At 43.1% G+C, this 17,542-nt stretch overlaps 1 protein-coding gene across 1 annotated transcript in view; it reads left to right on the top strand.

Moving 5' to 3' along the window:
* The first annotated feature begins 5,742 nt into the window (after window positions 1-5,742).
* LOC143502059 (uncharacterized) overlaps window positions 5,743-17,542 on the top strand; it is a 28,048-nt gene continuing 16,248 nt past the window's right edge. The window contains exons 1-6 of the mRNA XM_076995237.1: window positions 5,743-5,973; window positions 6,227-6,293; window positions 6,408-6,709; window positions 7,382-7,762; window positions 8,399-8,536; window positions 8,698-8,879. Of these exons, the coding sequence (XP_076851352.1) occupies window positions 5,758-5,973; window positions 6,227-6,293; window positions 6,408-6,709; window positions 7,382-7,762; window positions 8,399-8,536; window positions 8,698-8,879 (1,286 nt within the window). The 5' untranslated portion in view covers window positions 5,743-5,757. The remainder of the gene's footprint in view (window positions 5,974-6,226; window positions 6,294-6,407; window positions 6,710-7,381; window positions 7,763-8,398; window positions 8,537-8,697; window positions 8,880-17,542) is intronic.

Below are 17,542 nucleotides of genomic sequence, written 5' to 3'. Positions count from 1 at the left end.
CTCATGCTCTTAACATTTTTATGGTGCTTTGACACTTGTATTCATTTCATACTAATAAAGATACTTTGAACTACTAAGACTGAGAGAAAATTGAGTGAAACATTGTGTGTCTTTGTGTGTGTGAGTGAGTGAGAGAGAGAGAGAGAGAGAGAGAGAGAAAGACAGAGAGAGATTGTGTGTATGCATGTATGAAAAAACAGTAAGTCAGTAACTCACAGCCTTCCTGTGTTGCAGCTAGATAACCTGCAGAGAGAAGGAGAACAACTCCCCCCATGCACTACAACACACACATACACACCACATACTAAATGTCACTTCTACATAAACACAACCAAACACTAACACCCACATACACACACTCAGAAGTTAAGCTGTACAACTCTACATTTTTTAGTGGCACTGAGGCTGATTGTTTTGGGGAACAGTAAGAAATCTTCAGTTGGAAACTTCTTCAGATTTCTTGTCAGAATTCAGTGGACCCCTCACTTTGACCAGTCCTATATGTCTAGCAATGGTTTTACTTAGAGACATTAATCCATGCTGACACTGATTGTACTGTCATGATACGGGGGCCCCCTGCCTGCTGCCTCCGTCCACAGCGGCAGTAGTTTATGTTGTTCTGTTGCTGTTGCATTGTGTTTGTGCCTCAGGTGGGTGGGGACCATTATAATCCCCAGCACCTGAGGGCCATATGTTCATCTATATATAGCTTGTCTTTGTACCAGTACTGCTGGTTATTGTTTCCTTAATTCGGATCATGTCACGGGTTTTTTTGTGCACCTTATTCATTAAATTCCTCCTTTTCCTCAAGAGTTTTGTTTATTCTTAGTCATTAGAAACACTGCACATGTCATGTTCACTTCCTGTTCATAAATCTCACAATGTTAATGTTAATCAAGGAGCACCCCAGGGATCAGTTCTTGGCCATTTCCATGTAATTATCTATATGTTACACCTTGGTCAAATTAGTCATGAATATGGTCTTCACATCCACTGTTATGCTGATGACCACTACCCTAGCACCCCTTGCTATGCTCTCCTATATTCGAGATCTTAAAATGTAGATGAGCATTAATTACCTGACTATCCTTACAAAACTGTGGTTCTAGTCACTGGTCCTAAGTTCATAATTTCCAGACTTCATGGTGCCACGATCTTCTTCTACCCCTGCTATATTGCTAGACTTGGGCTCATAGCCAGCCACCACCACACTGACGCTCTGGTTCATGCTTAATCATGTCCAATCTTGATTATATTAAGTTATTATATCTTGATAACTCTCTTTCTCCTGAAACTCAAAACTTTGTTTGGCAAACCAAAACAAACTGGTCTGCTCACTTTATTATGTCTGCTACGTTACACTGGTTATCTATCTCACAATGCATTCAGTTTAAACTTATTTTCACACACACACACACACACACACACACACACACACACACACACACACACACACACACACACACACACACACACATCTTGGTGAAGCGTACTTACTGGCCATGGCCTCCACTAGACACAGCCAAATGAAAACATGAGCATAGTATTAAAAATGCGTCCACAACACTGTTGTCATTAACGTACCCTTTACCGCCTTGTGTTACAATCTGAAGATGAGGTGTTGGTCAGCCTTTTCTCATAATATCCACTTTTTCGTTGAATGGCCGTCTTGAAAATGGTTGTTATCCTGCGATTCCATGCTTTCCGCTTGTAAAACCTCACGCTAGTGCTGGCTAGCAGCTGCTAACTAGCTAGCACACGAGCTAAAAGCTCACGAGACACCAACCACGACGCACGAGGACCAGCGAGCAGTGTTGCCAACTCCTCAGTAAGGAAAGTAGCTATTGGTTGTCCTTAAAGTCGCTAGAAGTCGCTAAATGACGTCACCACTTAATTTGCATAATACATGTTTTTGAAGTTGTAAAGGAATAACGTTGGGAGAGAAAATGAGTAAAAAAACACCCTAAATATGTTAGAACTACAAATGAACAACATCTGTTGCCTTTGAAATAGGCAGTCACTTCTCAAAAGAACATGGCTTTAATGTTTTGTATAAATAATTTTTACGTAAATTACAACGATTTTTTGCTGTGTTGTTAAATGTTAGTATAAGAGTAGCAGTTAGCAGGATTGAATGAGGTGAAGAATGGCTGAGACTGGGTGAGTTAAATGCAGTGATTTCTTTTCGTGTCTCACTGAAGACTAAAGCATTTATATTTACATCCCGCTCTGTAAATACGGGGCGGGGCGTCAGCGGCAGCTTTGGGCATGCGCAGTTCATTTGCAGTGTGGACGTGGAGACTGCACTGAGTGTTGTGGGGCGGGGCTCACGGCAGCACCCGCCCCAGAGGACAGCAACTGAAGAGCGTGTGTGTTCAGAGTCTCCAAAAGTCGCTAGATTTGTCGCTAGTCGCTTTTTACTACAAAAAGTCTCTAGAGGGTCTGAAAAATTGCTAAATATAGCGACAAAGTCGCTAAGTTGACAACACTGCCAGTGAGAATACCCTGAGACCATTGGACAAGCCCCCACCATTCTAATTCGAAATATGATTGGTTGATAAAACAGCCCCCTTGTTTTATATCCGTTACCATAGCACCCCTTGTTTTATTAGCATGATGTCACAAAGCGGCAACTGTATATAAACTCGTGCTGAGAGTCATTTGCGGTATACAGACAGAGGAGAGCAGTACGCGGTCTTGGACATAGTTACAAGATTTATTTACGACAGCATATAGACTTCAGCTACGCAGATTGCTGCAGAGGTATGTATGTCTTTTGGACTTTTAGCGCTAAGGATTTCTGACGTTCCTTTGACTTTAATTATAGGGCTTGAAAAGCCCTATATTGTTATTCCTTTTCTCCAAATTTCTGCAATGAATGCGGCCCGAACCGCTTAACGTACAGACTCCGTTCGAACTGCGTTTCGAAGGTCTCGGCTCTGTGTGGTGTGCTATCCGTTTTTGGAGTCGATTAGAGTTATAGATTTTAATAGAATTGAGTTTAAAATGAAAAATGGCCCTATTAAAATGAATGGTGGAATGTTCAGAATTTCAAATCATCACTGCCAGTTAGAGTGTGAGCTGGCATAAAAAATGATCAAAACGTTCTTGGATAAACTGCTGTAAAATCCTTACACCTTGACCTAGACGCTCCATTTAAATTTTAAATGGGAGAGAAACTTGTCCTTTCTGGCACGCCGAGATATCTAATCATTTGATGAATTAGTTTTAGAGTTATGAGCATTTGTTTGGCACTAGACACAGAAAACTGCCCCATTGGCCCCCATATAAATATATCAGAATCAGAATCAGCTTTGTTGAGATTTTTGTGTGTTTTTAACTTGTCATAAATCAGTCATTTTTGGGTCAAACCACACCAATATATATCAAAATCATCAGCAAGGGGTCCTCTCTCACACAATCTCTTCGGTGAAGCGATAGGTTAAATGGGTCCCGAACTACGACCGTTTGATCGGAGGGTGCAAATCACATAAAACAAGGCTTCTCCACTCAGAGTGGCAGAGACAGAGTGTCAGTTATTTTTGAATGTCTCTCCCCCTCCCCTACACACGCACGCGCACACACATGCATCTCTCATACCCACTACACACAGTCACACACATATACGCCACACAGACACACACACATACATACATGCAGATGGGGCAGATGGAGCAGAGGGGCAGATGGGCCAGATGGAGCAGAGGGGCAGCTAGAGCAGAGGGGCAGATGGAACAGAGGGGCAGATGGGGCAGATGGAGAAGAGGGGCAGATGGAGCAGAGGGGCAGATGGGGCAAAGGGGCAGATGAGGTAGATGGGCAAATGGGGCAGATAGAGCAGAGGGGCAGATGAGGGAGAGGGGCAAATGGGGCAGACAGAGCAGAGGGGCAGATGGGGCAGATAGAGCAGAGGGGCAGATGAGGGAGAGGGGCAAATGGGGCAGATGGAGCAGAGGGGCTGATGGGGCAGATGGAGTAGAGGGGGCCGATGGAGCAGAGGGTCAAATGGGGCAAATGGAACAGAGGGGCAGATGAGGGAGAGGGGCAAATGGGGCAGATAGAGCAGAGGGGCAGATGGAGCAGAGGGGGTGATGGAGCAGAGGGGCAGATGGAGCAGAGGGGGCACACCTTTTCAAGCCCTATAGTATTTCCTTCAGGAAATGCAAGTCTAGTTTACCTCAAAGATTGAACTCTAAGCCGGTATGCTTGATTTACAATGAAAGCCTGTCAGTGTTAAAAGAATATAACAATTGGAGGCACCATGTTGAGAAACACCAAGCTTTTGGGACAGCATTGCCTGAAGGGACAGAGGAGAGGGCAACTAAGGTGCAGAGCCTGCTAGCTTCTTATAACAGGAGCTGTTCCACATTACTAAAGACATTTACAGCACAAGAGAGGCCACAGCCGCCTCACTGCGAGTGTCATGAAATTTAGCAAAGAAAAAATGACCCTTCACTGATTCTGAAACTGTCAGAGACTGCATGTTTGTAATATTAGACGAGGTAATCCACGACGATAAAATCAAAGCCAGTGTGACATCTGCAGTCAAAAGCGTGCACACAGCACAGTTGTGTGTATGTGCGCTTCTGTGATGCGGGACACCAATGTTTTCACGAGGAGCTGTCTACAGGGTTTTGAGACTGCTCGGGCGCAAAAGATGGCTCATTATTTTAACTCAACAAATTCTCTGTAGTGTAACATGGAGAGTATATTTCTTCAATTTTGTGGTTTAGTGCCATATGTTCATATTAATGTGCTGTCATTCATATTTTAGCGTGGTCACTGTTAATTGATTTAAGTGCAAAACCTCTGACTTTAAAACATTTCAGTAATAAACCAGAACTCGCAGATGATGAACTCTCAACAGCAGCTGCAGTTCCCCATCTCCGAGGACGCTGCCTACTTCCTTCCAGCTGGACAGGTAATGCTAATGATAGTGTTCAACGTGAATTTAAAAACACCTTGTTACCTTTCCAAGCTGAAATGATTAGTGTGTGTGTGTCGTAGTACTACCCTCAGTACGTGTCCTTGGCCCAGCAGTTCCCTGTGGTCTATCCTGACTGGAGCTCTGCATACGGTGAGGAGAGGCTCTTAACTCAACATAGATTTTGTTAAATGTTAAATGGCCAGTGTAAATGAAAGAGAAAAAAAATGGGGTGGAGCCTAAGGTGTTATCTGATTGTGCCTTGTTTTCTCCAGGTGAGCCGTATTATTACCCTACGCAGGCCCAGTACCTTTCTTCAGGGCCAACTACACCCATCATATTGAGCTCTGCCCTGCAGCAGCAGGCCCCACCCCCTCAGTATGCCCTGCCCCAGCAGTTCCCTGTAGCCAATGAGCCCACGGGTTTCTACTATGGCACCTATCTTGACTGGAGCTCTGCGTACGGTGAGGAGAGGCTCTTAACTCAACATAGATTTTGTTAAATGTTAAATGGCCAGTGTAAATGAAGGAGAAAAAAAATGGGGTGGAGCCTAAGGTTTTATCTGATTGTGCCTTGTTTTCTCCAGGTGAGCCGTATTATTACCCTACGCAGGCCCAGTACCTTTCTTCAGGGCCAACTACACCCATCATACTGAGCTCTGCCCTGCAGCAGCAGGCCCCACCCCCTCAGTATGCCCCGCCCCAGCAGTTCCCTGTAGCCAATGAGCCCATGGGTTTCTACTACGGCACCTATGCTGACTGGAGCTCTGCGTACGGTGAGGAGAGGCTCTTAACTCAACATAGATTTTGTTAAATGTTAAATGGCCAGTGTAAATGAAGGAGAAAAAACGACTTCCTTTCCCTCTCCACATTGGGGTGGAGCCTAAGGTGTTATCTGATTGTGCCTTGTTTCCTCCAGGTGTGCCGTATTACCCTACGCAGGACCAGTACCAGTCTTCAGGGCCCATCATATTGAGCTCTGCCCTGCAGCAGCAGGCCCCACCCCCTCAGTATGCCCTGCCCCAACAGCGCAGGAGAGAGTGCCAGCAGGTGAGGAGCTGGAAAGGTTGCCTGCTTGAACCTGGTCTCACTCCCAAAAACCATGTCCCACAGATTAGAATACCAGACCCCAAACAGGGTGGATGTGATGTCACGGAAGAGATTATGTCCGGGGCAAGAAACGCATCTACGCCCACACCCATTCAGCTGAGCTCAATACGAAAGGCCTATGTATATGCTTGCATTACGTTAAAATGTTTGTAATTGCTCCAAATTTGACAATGTTCCCCACTCTTTTCCTCAGACTGTGGTCGCAGTGCAGACCGATGATGAAAGCACGCCACCTACAGCTACTGTAGTGATTCCACCCGGTAAGTGTGTTTTCTTAATGTTATTATATCATGTTTTTGTATTTTATTAACTTGGAAACCGAATTGAAATTGCACCTTGTTCAGATGATCATGGGAAACCTGTGTCTATGCCAGCAGCTGCCTCAACCCCCCCGCCTCCATCTAAGGTGCCCGAGCTGGTGGTTCCTTCAAAACTGACAACGGAGCCTAACCTGTCCCAGGGTCTCCAACTGGCCTCACCACTGAGCACAGTGCCTGTTGGACAAGACTCCGATTTCGGAGCGTCTGCCTCCCCGCCACCTCCTCTGACGGACCTTCCTCCAGCAGACATCCCTGCTCTTGAGCCCAAGATGGGTGAGAGTATGGATGCGCCATTGGTATCGGAAGCAGTGCCCCAAGCAGAGAAGGAGCCTGTTGAGGCCCCTTTGGAGCCAGAGGTATGTGCTACTTCTGCTGATGGGCCGAAAGCTGAAAACATCTACATTTGGCAAATGTCTATCCAAAGCCAAAATTGCAGTCGCTGCCATTGCTATTCGACCAGTTTCCATAGTTGAACATGTACAAGGGGTAATGTCATGTCAGAGTTGGAGGAAATTCAGACAAAGAGCGCAATCCTTACTAATATTTAAGGCAGATATAGTGGGGATGTATACAACTCTATTGTTTTTGAAAAAATTGTTTTTGGGACAGTCTCTGTTTGCATTAATGAGTCTTAAGAGACTCTGTCATACAGGAGAGAAACCTGTTGAATTAGCATTTTTTGACTTTGCCAAAACTATTTTTCCAGATATATTTGTCATCTTTGAAGTTTTCTTAAAAATATTTAAAAGTCTCGTCTCGTTATCGTGAACCCAATATCATATCTCGTCTTTGGAGATGAGTGCCACACTTTGGACACTCCTGCTTTAAAGGCACATGTAAATGGACATTCTACATTGTAGAGCATCATGGGATTTGCTCTAGAGTCTAGATTGTTTACTAGCCATGCTGGTGTTGTTGGTTTATGCTAGTTTCACTTGGAGCTGTTGGTTACACCCTTAGTGTGAATTATAGGGGACTTAGTTGAGCTGATTGTCTTAATTAAGATTAACCCCCCACCCCCCCTCCAGCCTCCAGTTTCGAGGTCCTCACAGTGCCAGCGCAAAAGTCCACGCAAGATCATCACCAGTGTCTCATTCAGCAACGACATCCAGCTGAACAAGGCGGAGAAGGCGTGGAGGCCCTCAATGAAGAAGGTGCGCGCCCACAAGGCTGAAGCTGACGAGGAGAACCTGGAGGTGGCCAAGACCCTGGACCTGCTGCGACGTGTGCGCAGCATCCTGAACAAGCTCACGCCACAGATGTTCCAGCCACTGATGAAGCAGCTGACGGAGCTGAGCATGGACACGGAGGAGCGGCTCAAGGGAGTCGTCGATCTTGTATACGAGAAGGCCATCTCTGAGCCCAAGTTCTCCGTGACTTATGCTAAATTGTGTCGCTGCCTGATGATGGTGAGTGTGCACATGCCCACGCGCGAATGGCCAGTTCCACATGTGACCTCTATCTTGTCCCATGTGTTTCTGCAGCTAAACTGCACCAATGGGACTGAGGAGTTCAGGAGGTTGTTCATGTTTTGTTTATTGTTAAAGCTGGACACTGTAATGCATGCATTTCACCAAGTGTTCAGAAACAGCAACTGCCCTCCCAAGACTTCTGATTGGTCAGAAAGGGAGGAATGAACTGCTTTGATCTGTGTCCTCTGTCCATGCTGTGCAATTACTGGCCAAGGACACAGAATAATGAAAGGGCATAATTTAGTGTGTCTGAAGAGATCTATCTATCTATCTATCTATCTATCTATCTGTCTGTCTGTCTGTCTGTCTGTCTGTCTGTCTGTCTGTACGTCTGACTGACTGACTGACTGTCTGACTGATGCCAATGTACATAAATTAACAAAAGGCAACTTTTTCTTATCTGTGATGGCAGTTAAAGTAGTATGTGTTGAGCAGTGATATTTCAAGCTTATCCTAAATTTGCACACAGGTCAGAAAGCAAAATTTGCACCCTGGCTACATGTGTTAATGTTGCTAGTCATGAAAAAACCTCTTATTCACTTGTGCTTGTTGCTTGCTCTTCATGGTACCCAGCTGAAAGTGCCCACCTCTGATAAGTCAGGAGGCACAGTGAATTTTGGAAGGCTGCTGCTCAATTGCTGCCAGAAGGAGTTTGCGAAGGACAAGGACAGCAACGAGCGCAAGCAGAAGGAGCTGGAAGCCGCATCAGAGGTGCGACAGTCTCACCATCTTGATAGTGCACCTTCCCTCCAAGTGCACATCATTGGATGTGTATTGTTAGCGTGAAGTCCAGTCGTTTTAGTTGTGTTAAATGTGCCGTATATCCGGGCCTCGTCTCGTGTTAACGCCAACCCCCCGATATTTCCCGCCAGGATGAGGAGCGTCAGCGCCTGATCGAGGAGCTGGACGCCATGAAGGACGAGGCCCGCCACCGTTCCCTCGGTAACATCAAGTTTATCGGGGAGCTGTTTAAGGTGGAGATGCTGTCGGAGCTTATATTGCATGACTGTATAGTCAAGCTGCTCCAGAAGAGCCACAGCGAGGAAAGACTAGAGTGTCTCTGCATCCTACTCTCCACCATTGGCAAGGACATCGAGAAGGCCAAGGTATCATGCGCTTATGTTCCTCCTACCTGGCTGTTAACTCTTGGCGGTAGTTTTTACCAGGCGGTAGCCACAAGCATGCTAACGAGAGTCTTGTTTTTGACTAATCAGCCCAAAATGGACCACTATTGCAGCTACATAAGTAAAATAATAAACGCGAGGAAGACCTCATTGAGGATCCGCTGCAAACTGCAAGATGTCCTGGACCTCAGACAGGTAAGTGTTACACACCCATCCGTTGGACTTCTTCAGTGTCTCTACAAATGTTTCCTTGCTTTCATTAATTTATACTCGAATGCTTACTGTACAAGTATAGTTTATAGAACAGCCATTGACCAGCTTCAGTATTTGAGTGTGGAGGTTTCATTGCTAGTCATGCAGAGGTGGTTGGACTGCTTTCCTTTTGCAGGTTTGCTTTTCTTAATTGCCCATCCTGACAAGGTGGCTGCCGTGTTGAATGCATTTTGAAAGCGCTCCTCTCTTTCCAACTATGGTAGAATAACTGGGTGCCCCGGAGGGGTGACCAGGGCCCCAAGACCATCGTCGAGATCCACAAAGAGGCAAACTTGGAGGAGCAGAGGGAGCAGATCAAGGTACCTGAGCAGCTCCTGCCTAAGAAGGACTCCAGTCAGGCGTGTTGGTCACGACGGGGCCCACCCGTCCGGAGGCCGCATCACCCAACCTCAGGAAGATGCCTGGAATTCGGTGCCCATCATTACCAAGACCAGGGTCTCGGCGGGTCCTTTAAAAGGCTTAAATAAAAGATTTTTAAGGTCTTTAAATGTATTGAATTACATTCTTTTTTGAAGAGTGGCATTAAATTTCATCTAAGGGGAGTGAAAAAGCTATTAATGTCCAAAAAGACAAAAAATATTTTCAATTCTACTTCTACAGCGCAAGTCTCAGTCTAACCACACAGTAAAAAAGAAGCATGGTTGGACTAGTATAACACGGCTAAATCAGCCACAGTTTCATTTCAAATTCAATTCAAATACCAATTAAAACAGTAGTATTTTGAACCCATGATTGTTCTTCTATAAAAACATTCACATACACACAGTAGCGCCATTCACTCTAGTTCTCTTGCCAAGTGCATGTGTGCCATGTCTTGCTATTTGTTATCCATCTTAAAATCAATTTATTTACTTAAAAAACCAAGGGCTGATGCAGGAATACCCTCAACTTGGTGATGTCGCCTTAAAGATTCTCCTACCTTTTGCTTCGACATATTTGTAGAAATATTGCCATATTTGAGGCAAGGTTCTCAAAAATGACCATTCAAAAGTAAATACTGCAATCGTGCACAAATGATTTGATGATTTGAGGCTGTGTTTATCAGACATTTTGCTAATAATTTGCAAGGCAAAGCAGGTCTCACATTAACATGGACTACCTGAAAGCTTTGGAGGGGCCCAGCTTGAGAATTCATGTTTTTGCCATGGTAATGGTCTTAATTTTTATTCTTGGAGGTCTTAAGTCATTAAATTTGTAGGTCAACAATGTGCAGATACTCTGCAAGACGCGGCCCATCGACATTGCCTGCAGGACATAAGAATTTGGCTGTCCAATAATTTTTAAAAATGGAATGATGGCCAAACAGAGGCTATTATTATTATTTTTTTATCCAGACAGTGTTACACCAAATGCTAAACATCTGGAGCCTTTATTAATAAATACTCAGAGCTACGTAAGGAATCTCAGCGTTCTCTTTGATTCCACACTTACATTTGATAAACAGATAGTTCCAGTTTTTATCAGCTAAGGAAAATCTCTAAGCTCAAATCTATTTTAACTTTTAAAGATATGGAAACAGTTGTTCATGCTTTTATTACATCATGGCTTGATTACTGTAATTCTCTGTATTTGGGTATCAACCAATCAGCTCTGTCACGCCTTCAGCTTGTTCAAAATGCAGCAGCTAGGCTCCTGACTGGAACTAAGAAAAGGGAGCATATTTCTCCAGTGTTGGCCTCCCTACATTGGCTGCCTGTTAAGTTCAAATTAAATTTAAGTTAACCTTACAAATTCATGTTTGACTGAATATGCCCTCTTAAAGTATGTAGGCATACCGTACTATTTTCATGTTTAACTGAATAAACCATTGAACACGAGTAGCCTACATTTTATTGAGCATGTTTTTTTTCTTCAAGTATCAAAGTAGAACAGCTTTCTCAATCAGTTATTGATGCATTTTGAAAACAGGAGATCCTCTGTATAAAGAACCCTTATCTCAAAAACGGACTTTTAATCATTACTTGGGTAGCACGCATATTCCGAATGAGCCATTTTAATCTAGATTAATTAAGATTAGTTTCAAGATTTCAGTGAGATTAATCTAGATTTAAAAAAAATAATCTATGGCCACCCCTAATTTTAAATAAAGAAAATATTGTCATTTTCAGAGCAAGATAGCCTATAGTCGTCTGACAAAAAGACAGAAAACTATCATTTAAAATTGGGTGAATGCTATTGTCTAATTGCTTGTCTCATGCCTGTGCTATTTTCTAGCTCCACCCTTTTAGCTGTGCTGCCATAGCTAGATTTGCTGGAGCCTTGCACACTATAGTCCATTAATTTATACTTCTCTGTACTAAGGCATGCCTAATGATCTTGTCTCTCCTCTTGATGAGGTAAACCTACTCCTGACATCATGCTGCTACTGAGTCTCAACCTGTTCCAGCTGTTATGGTCCCCCTGCTTCACCCCAACTCCACTGCGCTGGACAGATGTTCCTGTGCCAGATGTTTTTCAGACATACGTACACCCAGCAAATCCTTAATCAGAACACACTGACATGTTGTTCATTCCCTTATCTGTGTGTCTGCACCTCACTTAGAATCTCTCTCCCTGGACTTTTCCATTCCCCTACATCCAGTCTACTGTACCTCCTCTCCTGATAAGGAGAACACCAATCACACATATGGTTTATTATTCTTACCAAATTGTCTTAAGACCCATCTATTTTGTTCTGTATTCAACTACACATATTATCATTAAACTTTAGAAGTCTTTCCTGATACTTGTGTGTTGTGAATCTGTTCTCCTGGTTCCTGAAGTGTTCACTTAGGGTGACCGGATCAGAGATGGTGAAAAAGAGGACACCTCAGCGTGGGCATATAGTTGATATTTATATGAAAATGCTTTACTGGCCCTTAACAAACACTGCAGAAAAAAAACACTGCCCATAAAGGCTATTTGAACTCTTTTACATTTAAAATGTGCAAAACACAATTATACATTTCCATGACATTCTGTGCTGTGATAAATCATGTGTGGCTCTTTCTCACCAAGTCAAAGTGTTTGTGTTCTTCTTTTCAATGTCTTTACTTACTAAATAAAAATGGTAGCCTAAAAAATAAATACAAAATTTTAAAAATATTCTTTGTATTTGTCATTTAAAAAATTGTACACTAAGCCTATGGCTGATACTTTTCAGTCCACCTCATATTGGGCGTATTTTTCAGCAGACTGAATCTTTCCCAACAGTTGACGATTACTCATCATACTTCAGTTTTACTATTAGGTTACTATTACATCATACTTCAGTGACATGAATTAAGCATGTTAGGTCTCATTGGTGACCCACATGAGGTGAGGTGATGGGGTGAGGTAACCATCACCCTTCCTCTTCGTCATCGGGCCAAGGTCTCCTTGTTCTCCAGATGTACCATTCTGACGCAAGATCAGGCCGTGCTGCTCACCGGTTTGTACGTGTCTTTCTCCTTTGACTGTCATGAGATCACCAAGTGTTCAGAAACAGCAACTGCCCTCCCAAGACTTCTGATTGGTCAGAAAGGGAGGAATGAACTGCTTTGATCTGTGTCCTCTGTCCATGCTGTGCAATTACTGGCCAAGGACACAGAATAATGAAAGGGCATAATTTAGGAGAGTGTCTGAAGTGATCTATCTATCTATCTATCTATCTATCTATCTATCTATCTATCTATCTATCTATCTATCTATCTATCTATCTATCTGTCTGTCTGTCTGTCTGTCTGTCTGTCTGTCCGTCTGACTGACTGACTGACTGTCTGACTGATGCCAATGTACATAAATTAACAAAAGGCAACTTTGTCTTATCTGTGATGGCAGTTAAAGTAGTATGTGTTGAGCAGTGATATTTCAAGCTTATCCTAAATTTGCACACAGGTCAGAAAGCAAAATTTGCACCCTGGCTACATTCATCTGTGTTAATGTTGCTAGTCATGAAAAAACCTCTTATTCACTTGTGCTTGTTGCTTGCTCTTCATGGTACCCAGCTGAAAGTGCCCACCTCTGATAAGTCAGGAGGCACAGTGAATTTTGGAAGGCTGCTGCTCAATTGCTGCCAGAAGGAGTTTGCGAAGGACAAGAACAGCAACGAGCGCAAGCAGAAGGAGCTGGAAGCCGCATCAGAGGTGCGACAGTCTCACCATCTTGATAGTGCACCTTCCCTCCAAGTGCACAACATTGGATGTGTATTGTTAGCGTGAAGTCCAGTCGTTTTAGTTGTGTTAAATGTGCCGTATATCCGGGCCTCGTCTCGTGTTAACGCCAACCCCCCGATATTTCCCGCCAGGATGAGGAGCGTCAGCGCCTGATTGAGGAGCTGGACGCCATAAAGGACGAGGCCCGCCACCGTTCCCTCGGTAACATCAAGTTTATCGGGGAGCTGTTTAAGGTGGAGATGCTGTCGGAGCTTATATTGCATGACTGTATAGTCAAGCTGCTCCAGAAGAGCCACAGCGAGGAAAGACTAGAGTGTCTCTGCATCCTACTCTCCACCATTGGCAAGGACATCGAGAAGGCCAAGGTATCATGCGCTTATGTTCCTCCTACCTGGCTGTTAACTCTTGGCGGTAGTTTTTACCAGGCGGTAGCCACAAGCATGCTAACGAGAGTCTTGTTTTTGACTAATCAGCCCAAAATGGACCACTATTGCAGCTACATAAGCAAAATAATAAACGCGAGGAAGACCTCATTGAGGATCCGCTGCAAACTGCAAGATGTCCTGGACCTCAGACAGGTAAGTGTTACACACCCATCCGTTGGACTTCTTCAGTGTCTCTACAAATGTTTCCTTGCTTTCATTAATTTATACTCGAATGCTTACTGTACAAGTATAGTTTATAGAACAGCCGTTGACCAGCTTCAGTATTTGAGTGTGGAGGTTTCATTGCTAGTCATGCAGAGGTGGTTGGACTGCTTTCCTTTTGCAGGTTTGCTTTTCTTAATTGCCCATCCTGACAAGGTGGCTGCCGTGTTGAATGCATTTTGAAAGCGCTCCTCTCTTTCCAACTACGGTAGAATAACTGGGTGCCCCGGAGGGGTGACCAGGGCCCCAAGACCATCGTCGAGATCCACAAAGAGGCAAACTTGGAGGAGCAGAGGGAGCAGATCAAGGTACCTGAGCAGCTCCTGTCTAAGAAGGACTCCAGTCGGGCGTGTTGGTCGCGACGGGGCCCACCCGTCTGGAGGCCGCATCACCCAACCTCAGGAAGATGCCTGGAATTCGGTGCCCATCATTACCAAGACCAGGGTCCCGGCGGGTCCTTTAAAAGGCTTAAATAAAAGATTTTCAAGGTCTTTAAATGTATTGAATTACATTCTTTTTTGAAGAGTGGCATTAAATTTCATCTAAGGGGAGTGAAAAAGCTATTAATGTCCAAAAAGACAAAAAATATTTTCAATTCTACTTCTACAGCGCAAGTCTCAGTCTAACCACACAGTAAAAAAGAAGCATGGTTGGACTAGTATAACACGGCTAAATCAGCCACAGTTTCATTTCAAATTCAATTCAAATACCAATTAAAACAGTAGTATTTTGAACCCGTGACTGTTCTTCTATAAAAACATTCACATACACACAGTAGCCCCATTCACTCTAGTTCTCTTGCCAAGTGCATGTGTGCCATGTCTTGATATTTGTTATCCATCTTAAAATCAATTTATTTACTTAGAAAACCAAGGGCTGATGCAGGAATACCCTCAACTTGGTGATGTCACCTTAAAGATTCTCCTACCTTTTGCTTCGACATATTTGTAGAAATATTGCCATATTTGAGGCAAGGTTCTCAAAAATGACCATTCAAAAGTAAATACTGCAATCGTGCACAAATGATTTGATGATTTGAGGCTGTGTTTATCAGACATTGTGCTAATAATTTGCAAGGCAAAGCAGGTCTCACATTAACATGGACTACCTGAAAGCTTTGGAGGGGCCCAGCTTGAGAATTCATGTTTTTGCCATGGTAATGGTCTTAATTTTTATTCTTGGAGGTCTTAAGTCATTAAATTTGTAGGTCAACAATGTGCAGATACTCTGCAAGACGCGGCCCATCGACATTGCCTGCAGGACATAAGAATTTGGCTGTCCAATAATTTTTAAAAATGGAATGATGGCCAAACAGAGGCTATTATTATTATTTTTTTATCCAGACAGTGTTACACCAAATGCTAAACATCTGGAGCCTTTATTAATAAATACTCAGAGCTACGTAAGGAATCTCAGCGTTCTCTTTGATTCCACACTTACATTTGATAAACAGATAGTTCCAGTTTTTATCAGCTAAGGAAAATCTCTAAGCTCAAATCTATTTTAACTTTTAAAGATATGGAAACAGTTGTTCATGCTTTTATTACATCATGGCTTGATTACTGTAATTCTCTGTATTTGGGTATCAACCAATCAGCTCTGTCACGCCTTCAGCTTGTTCAAAATGCAGCAGCTAGGCTCCTGACTGGAACTAAGAAAAGGGAGCATATTTCTCCAGTGTTGGCCTCCCTACATTGGCTGCCTGTTAAGTTCAAATTAAATTTAAGTTAACCTTACAAATTCATGTTTGACTGAATATGCCCTCTTAAAGTATGTAGGCATACCGTACTATTTTCATGTTTAACTGAATAAACCATTGAACACGAGTAGCCTACATTTTATTGAGCATGTTTTTTTTCTTCAAGTATCAAAGTAGAACAGCTTTCTCAATCAGTTATTGATGCATTTTGAAAACAGGAGATCCTCTGTATAAAGAACCCTTATCTCAAAAACGGACTTTTAATCATTACTTGGGTAGCACGCATATTCCGAATGAGCCATTTTAATCTAGATTAATTAAGATTAGTTTCAAGATTTCAGTGAGATTAATCTAGATTTAAAAAAAATAATCTATGGCCACCCCTAATTTTAAATAAAGAAAATATTGTCATTTTCAGAGCAAGATAGCCTATAGTCGTCTGACAAAAAGACAGAAAACTATCATTTAAAATTGGGTGAATGCTATTGTCTAATTGCTTGTCTCATGCCTGTGCTATTTTCTAGCTCCACCCTTTTAGCTGTGCTGCCATAGCTAGATTTGCTGGAGCCTTGCACACTATAGTCCATTAATTTATACTTCTCTGTACTAAGGCATGCCTAATGATCTTGTCTCTCCTCTTGATGAGGTAAACCTACTCCTGACATCATGCTGCTACTGAGTCTCAACCTGTTCCAGCTGTTATGGTCCCCCTGCTTCACCCCAACTCCACTGCGCTGGACAGATGTTCCTGTGCCAGATGTTTTTCAGACATACGTACACCCAGCAAATCCTTAATCAGAACACACTGACATGTTGTTCATTCCCTTATCTGTGTGTCTGCACCTCACTTAGAATCTCTCTCCCTGGACTTTTCCATTCCCCTACATCCAGTCTACTGTACCTCCTCTCCTGATAAGGAGAACACCAATCACACATATGGTTTATTATTCTTACCAAATTGTCTTAAGACCCATCTATTTTGTTCTGTATTCAACTACACATATTATCATTAAACTTTAGAAGTCTTTCCTGATACTTGTGTGTTGTGAATCTGTTCTCCTGGTTCCTGAAGTGTTCACTTAGGGTGACCGGATCAGAGATGGTGAAAAAGAGGACACCTCAGCGTGGGCATATAGTTGATATTTATATGAAAATGCTTTACTGGCCCTTAACAAACACTGCAGAAAAAAAACACTGCCCATAAAGGCTATTTGAACTCTTTTACATTTAAAATGTGCAAAACACAATTATACATTTCCATGACATTCTGTGCTGTGATAAATCATGTGTGGCTCTTTCTCACCAAGTCAAAGTGTTTGTGTTCTTCTTTTCAATGTCTTTACTTACTAAATAAAAATGGTAGCCTAAAAAATAAATACAAAATTTTAAAAATATTCTTTGTATTTGTCATTTAAAAAATTGTACACTAAGCCTATGGCTGATACTTTTCAGTCCACCTCATATTGGGCGTATTTTTCAGCAGACTGAATCTTTCCCAACAGTTGACGATTACTCATCATACTTCAGTTTTACTATTAGGTTACTATTACATCATACTTCAGTGACATGAATTAAGCATGTTAGGTCTCATTGGTGACCCACATGAGGTGAGGTGATGGGGTGAGGTAACCATCACCCTTCCTCTTCGTCATCGGGCCAAGGTCTCCTTGTTCTCCAGATGTACCATTCTGACGCAAGATCAGGCCGTGCTGCTCACCGGTTTGTACGTGTCTTTCTCCTTTGACTGTCATGAGATCACCAAGTGTTCAGAAACAGCAACTGCCCTCCCAAGACTTCTGATTGGTCAGAAAGGGAGGAATGAACTGCTTTGATCTGTGTCC

The sequence above is a fragment of the Brachyhypopomus gauderio genome, unplaced genomic scaffold (genome assembly GCF_052324685.1).
Source record: "Brachyhypopomus gauderio isolate BG-103 unplaced genomic scaffold, BGAUD_0.2 sc187, whole genome shotgun sequence".
In the NCBI taxonomy this organism is placed as follows: domain Eukaryota; kingdom Metazoa; phylum Chordata; class Actinopteri; order Gymnotiformes; family Hypopomidae; genus Brachyhypopomus; species Brachyhypopomus gauderio.
Note: the sequence above shows the minus strand (reverse complement) of the source record. Positions and strands in the feature narration are given on the sequence as shown.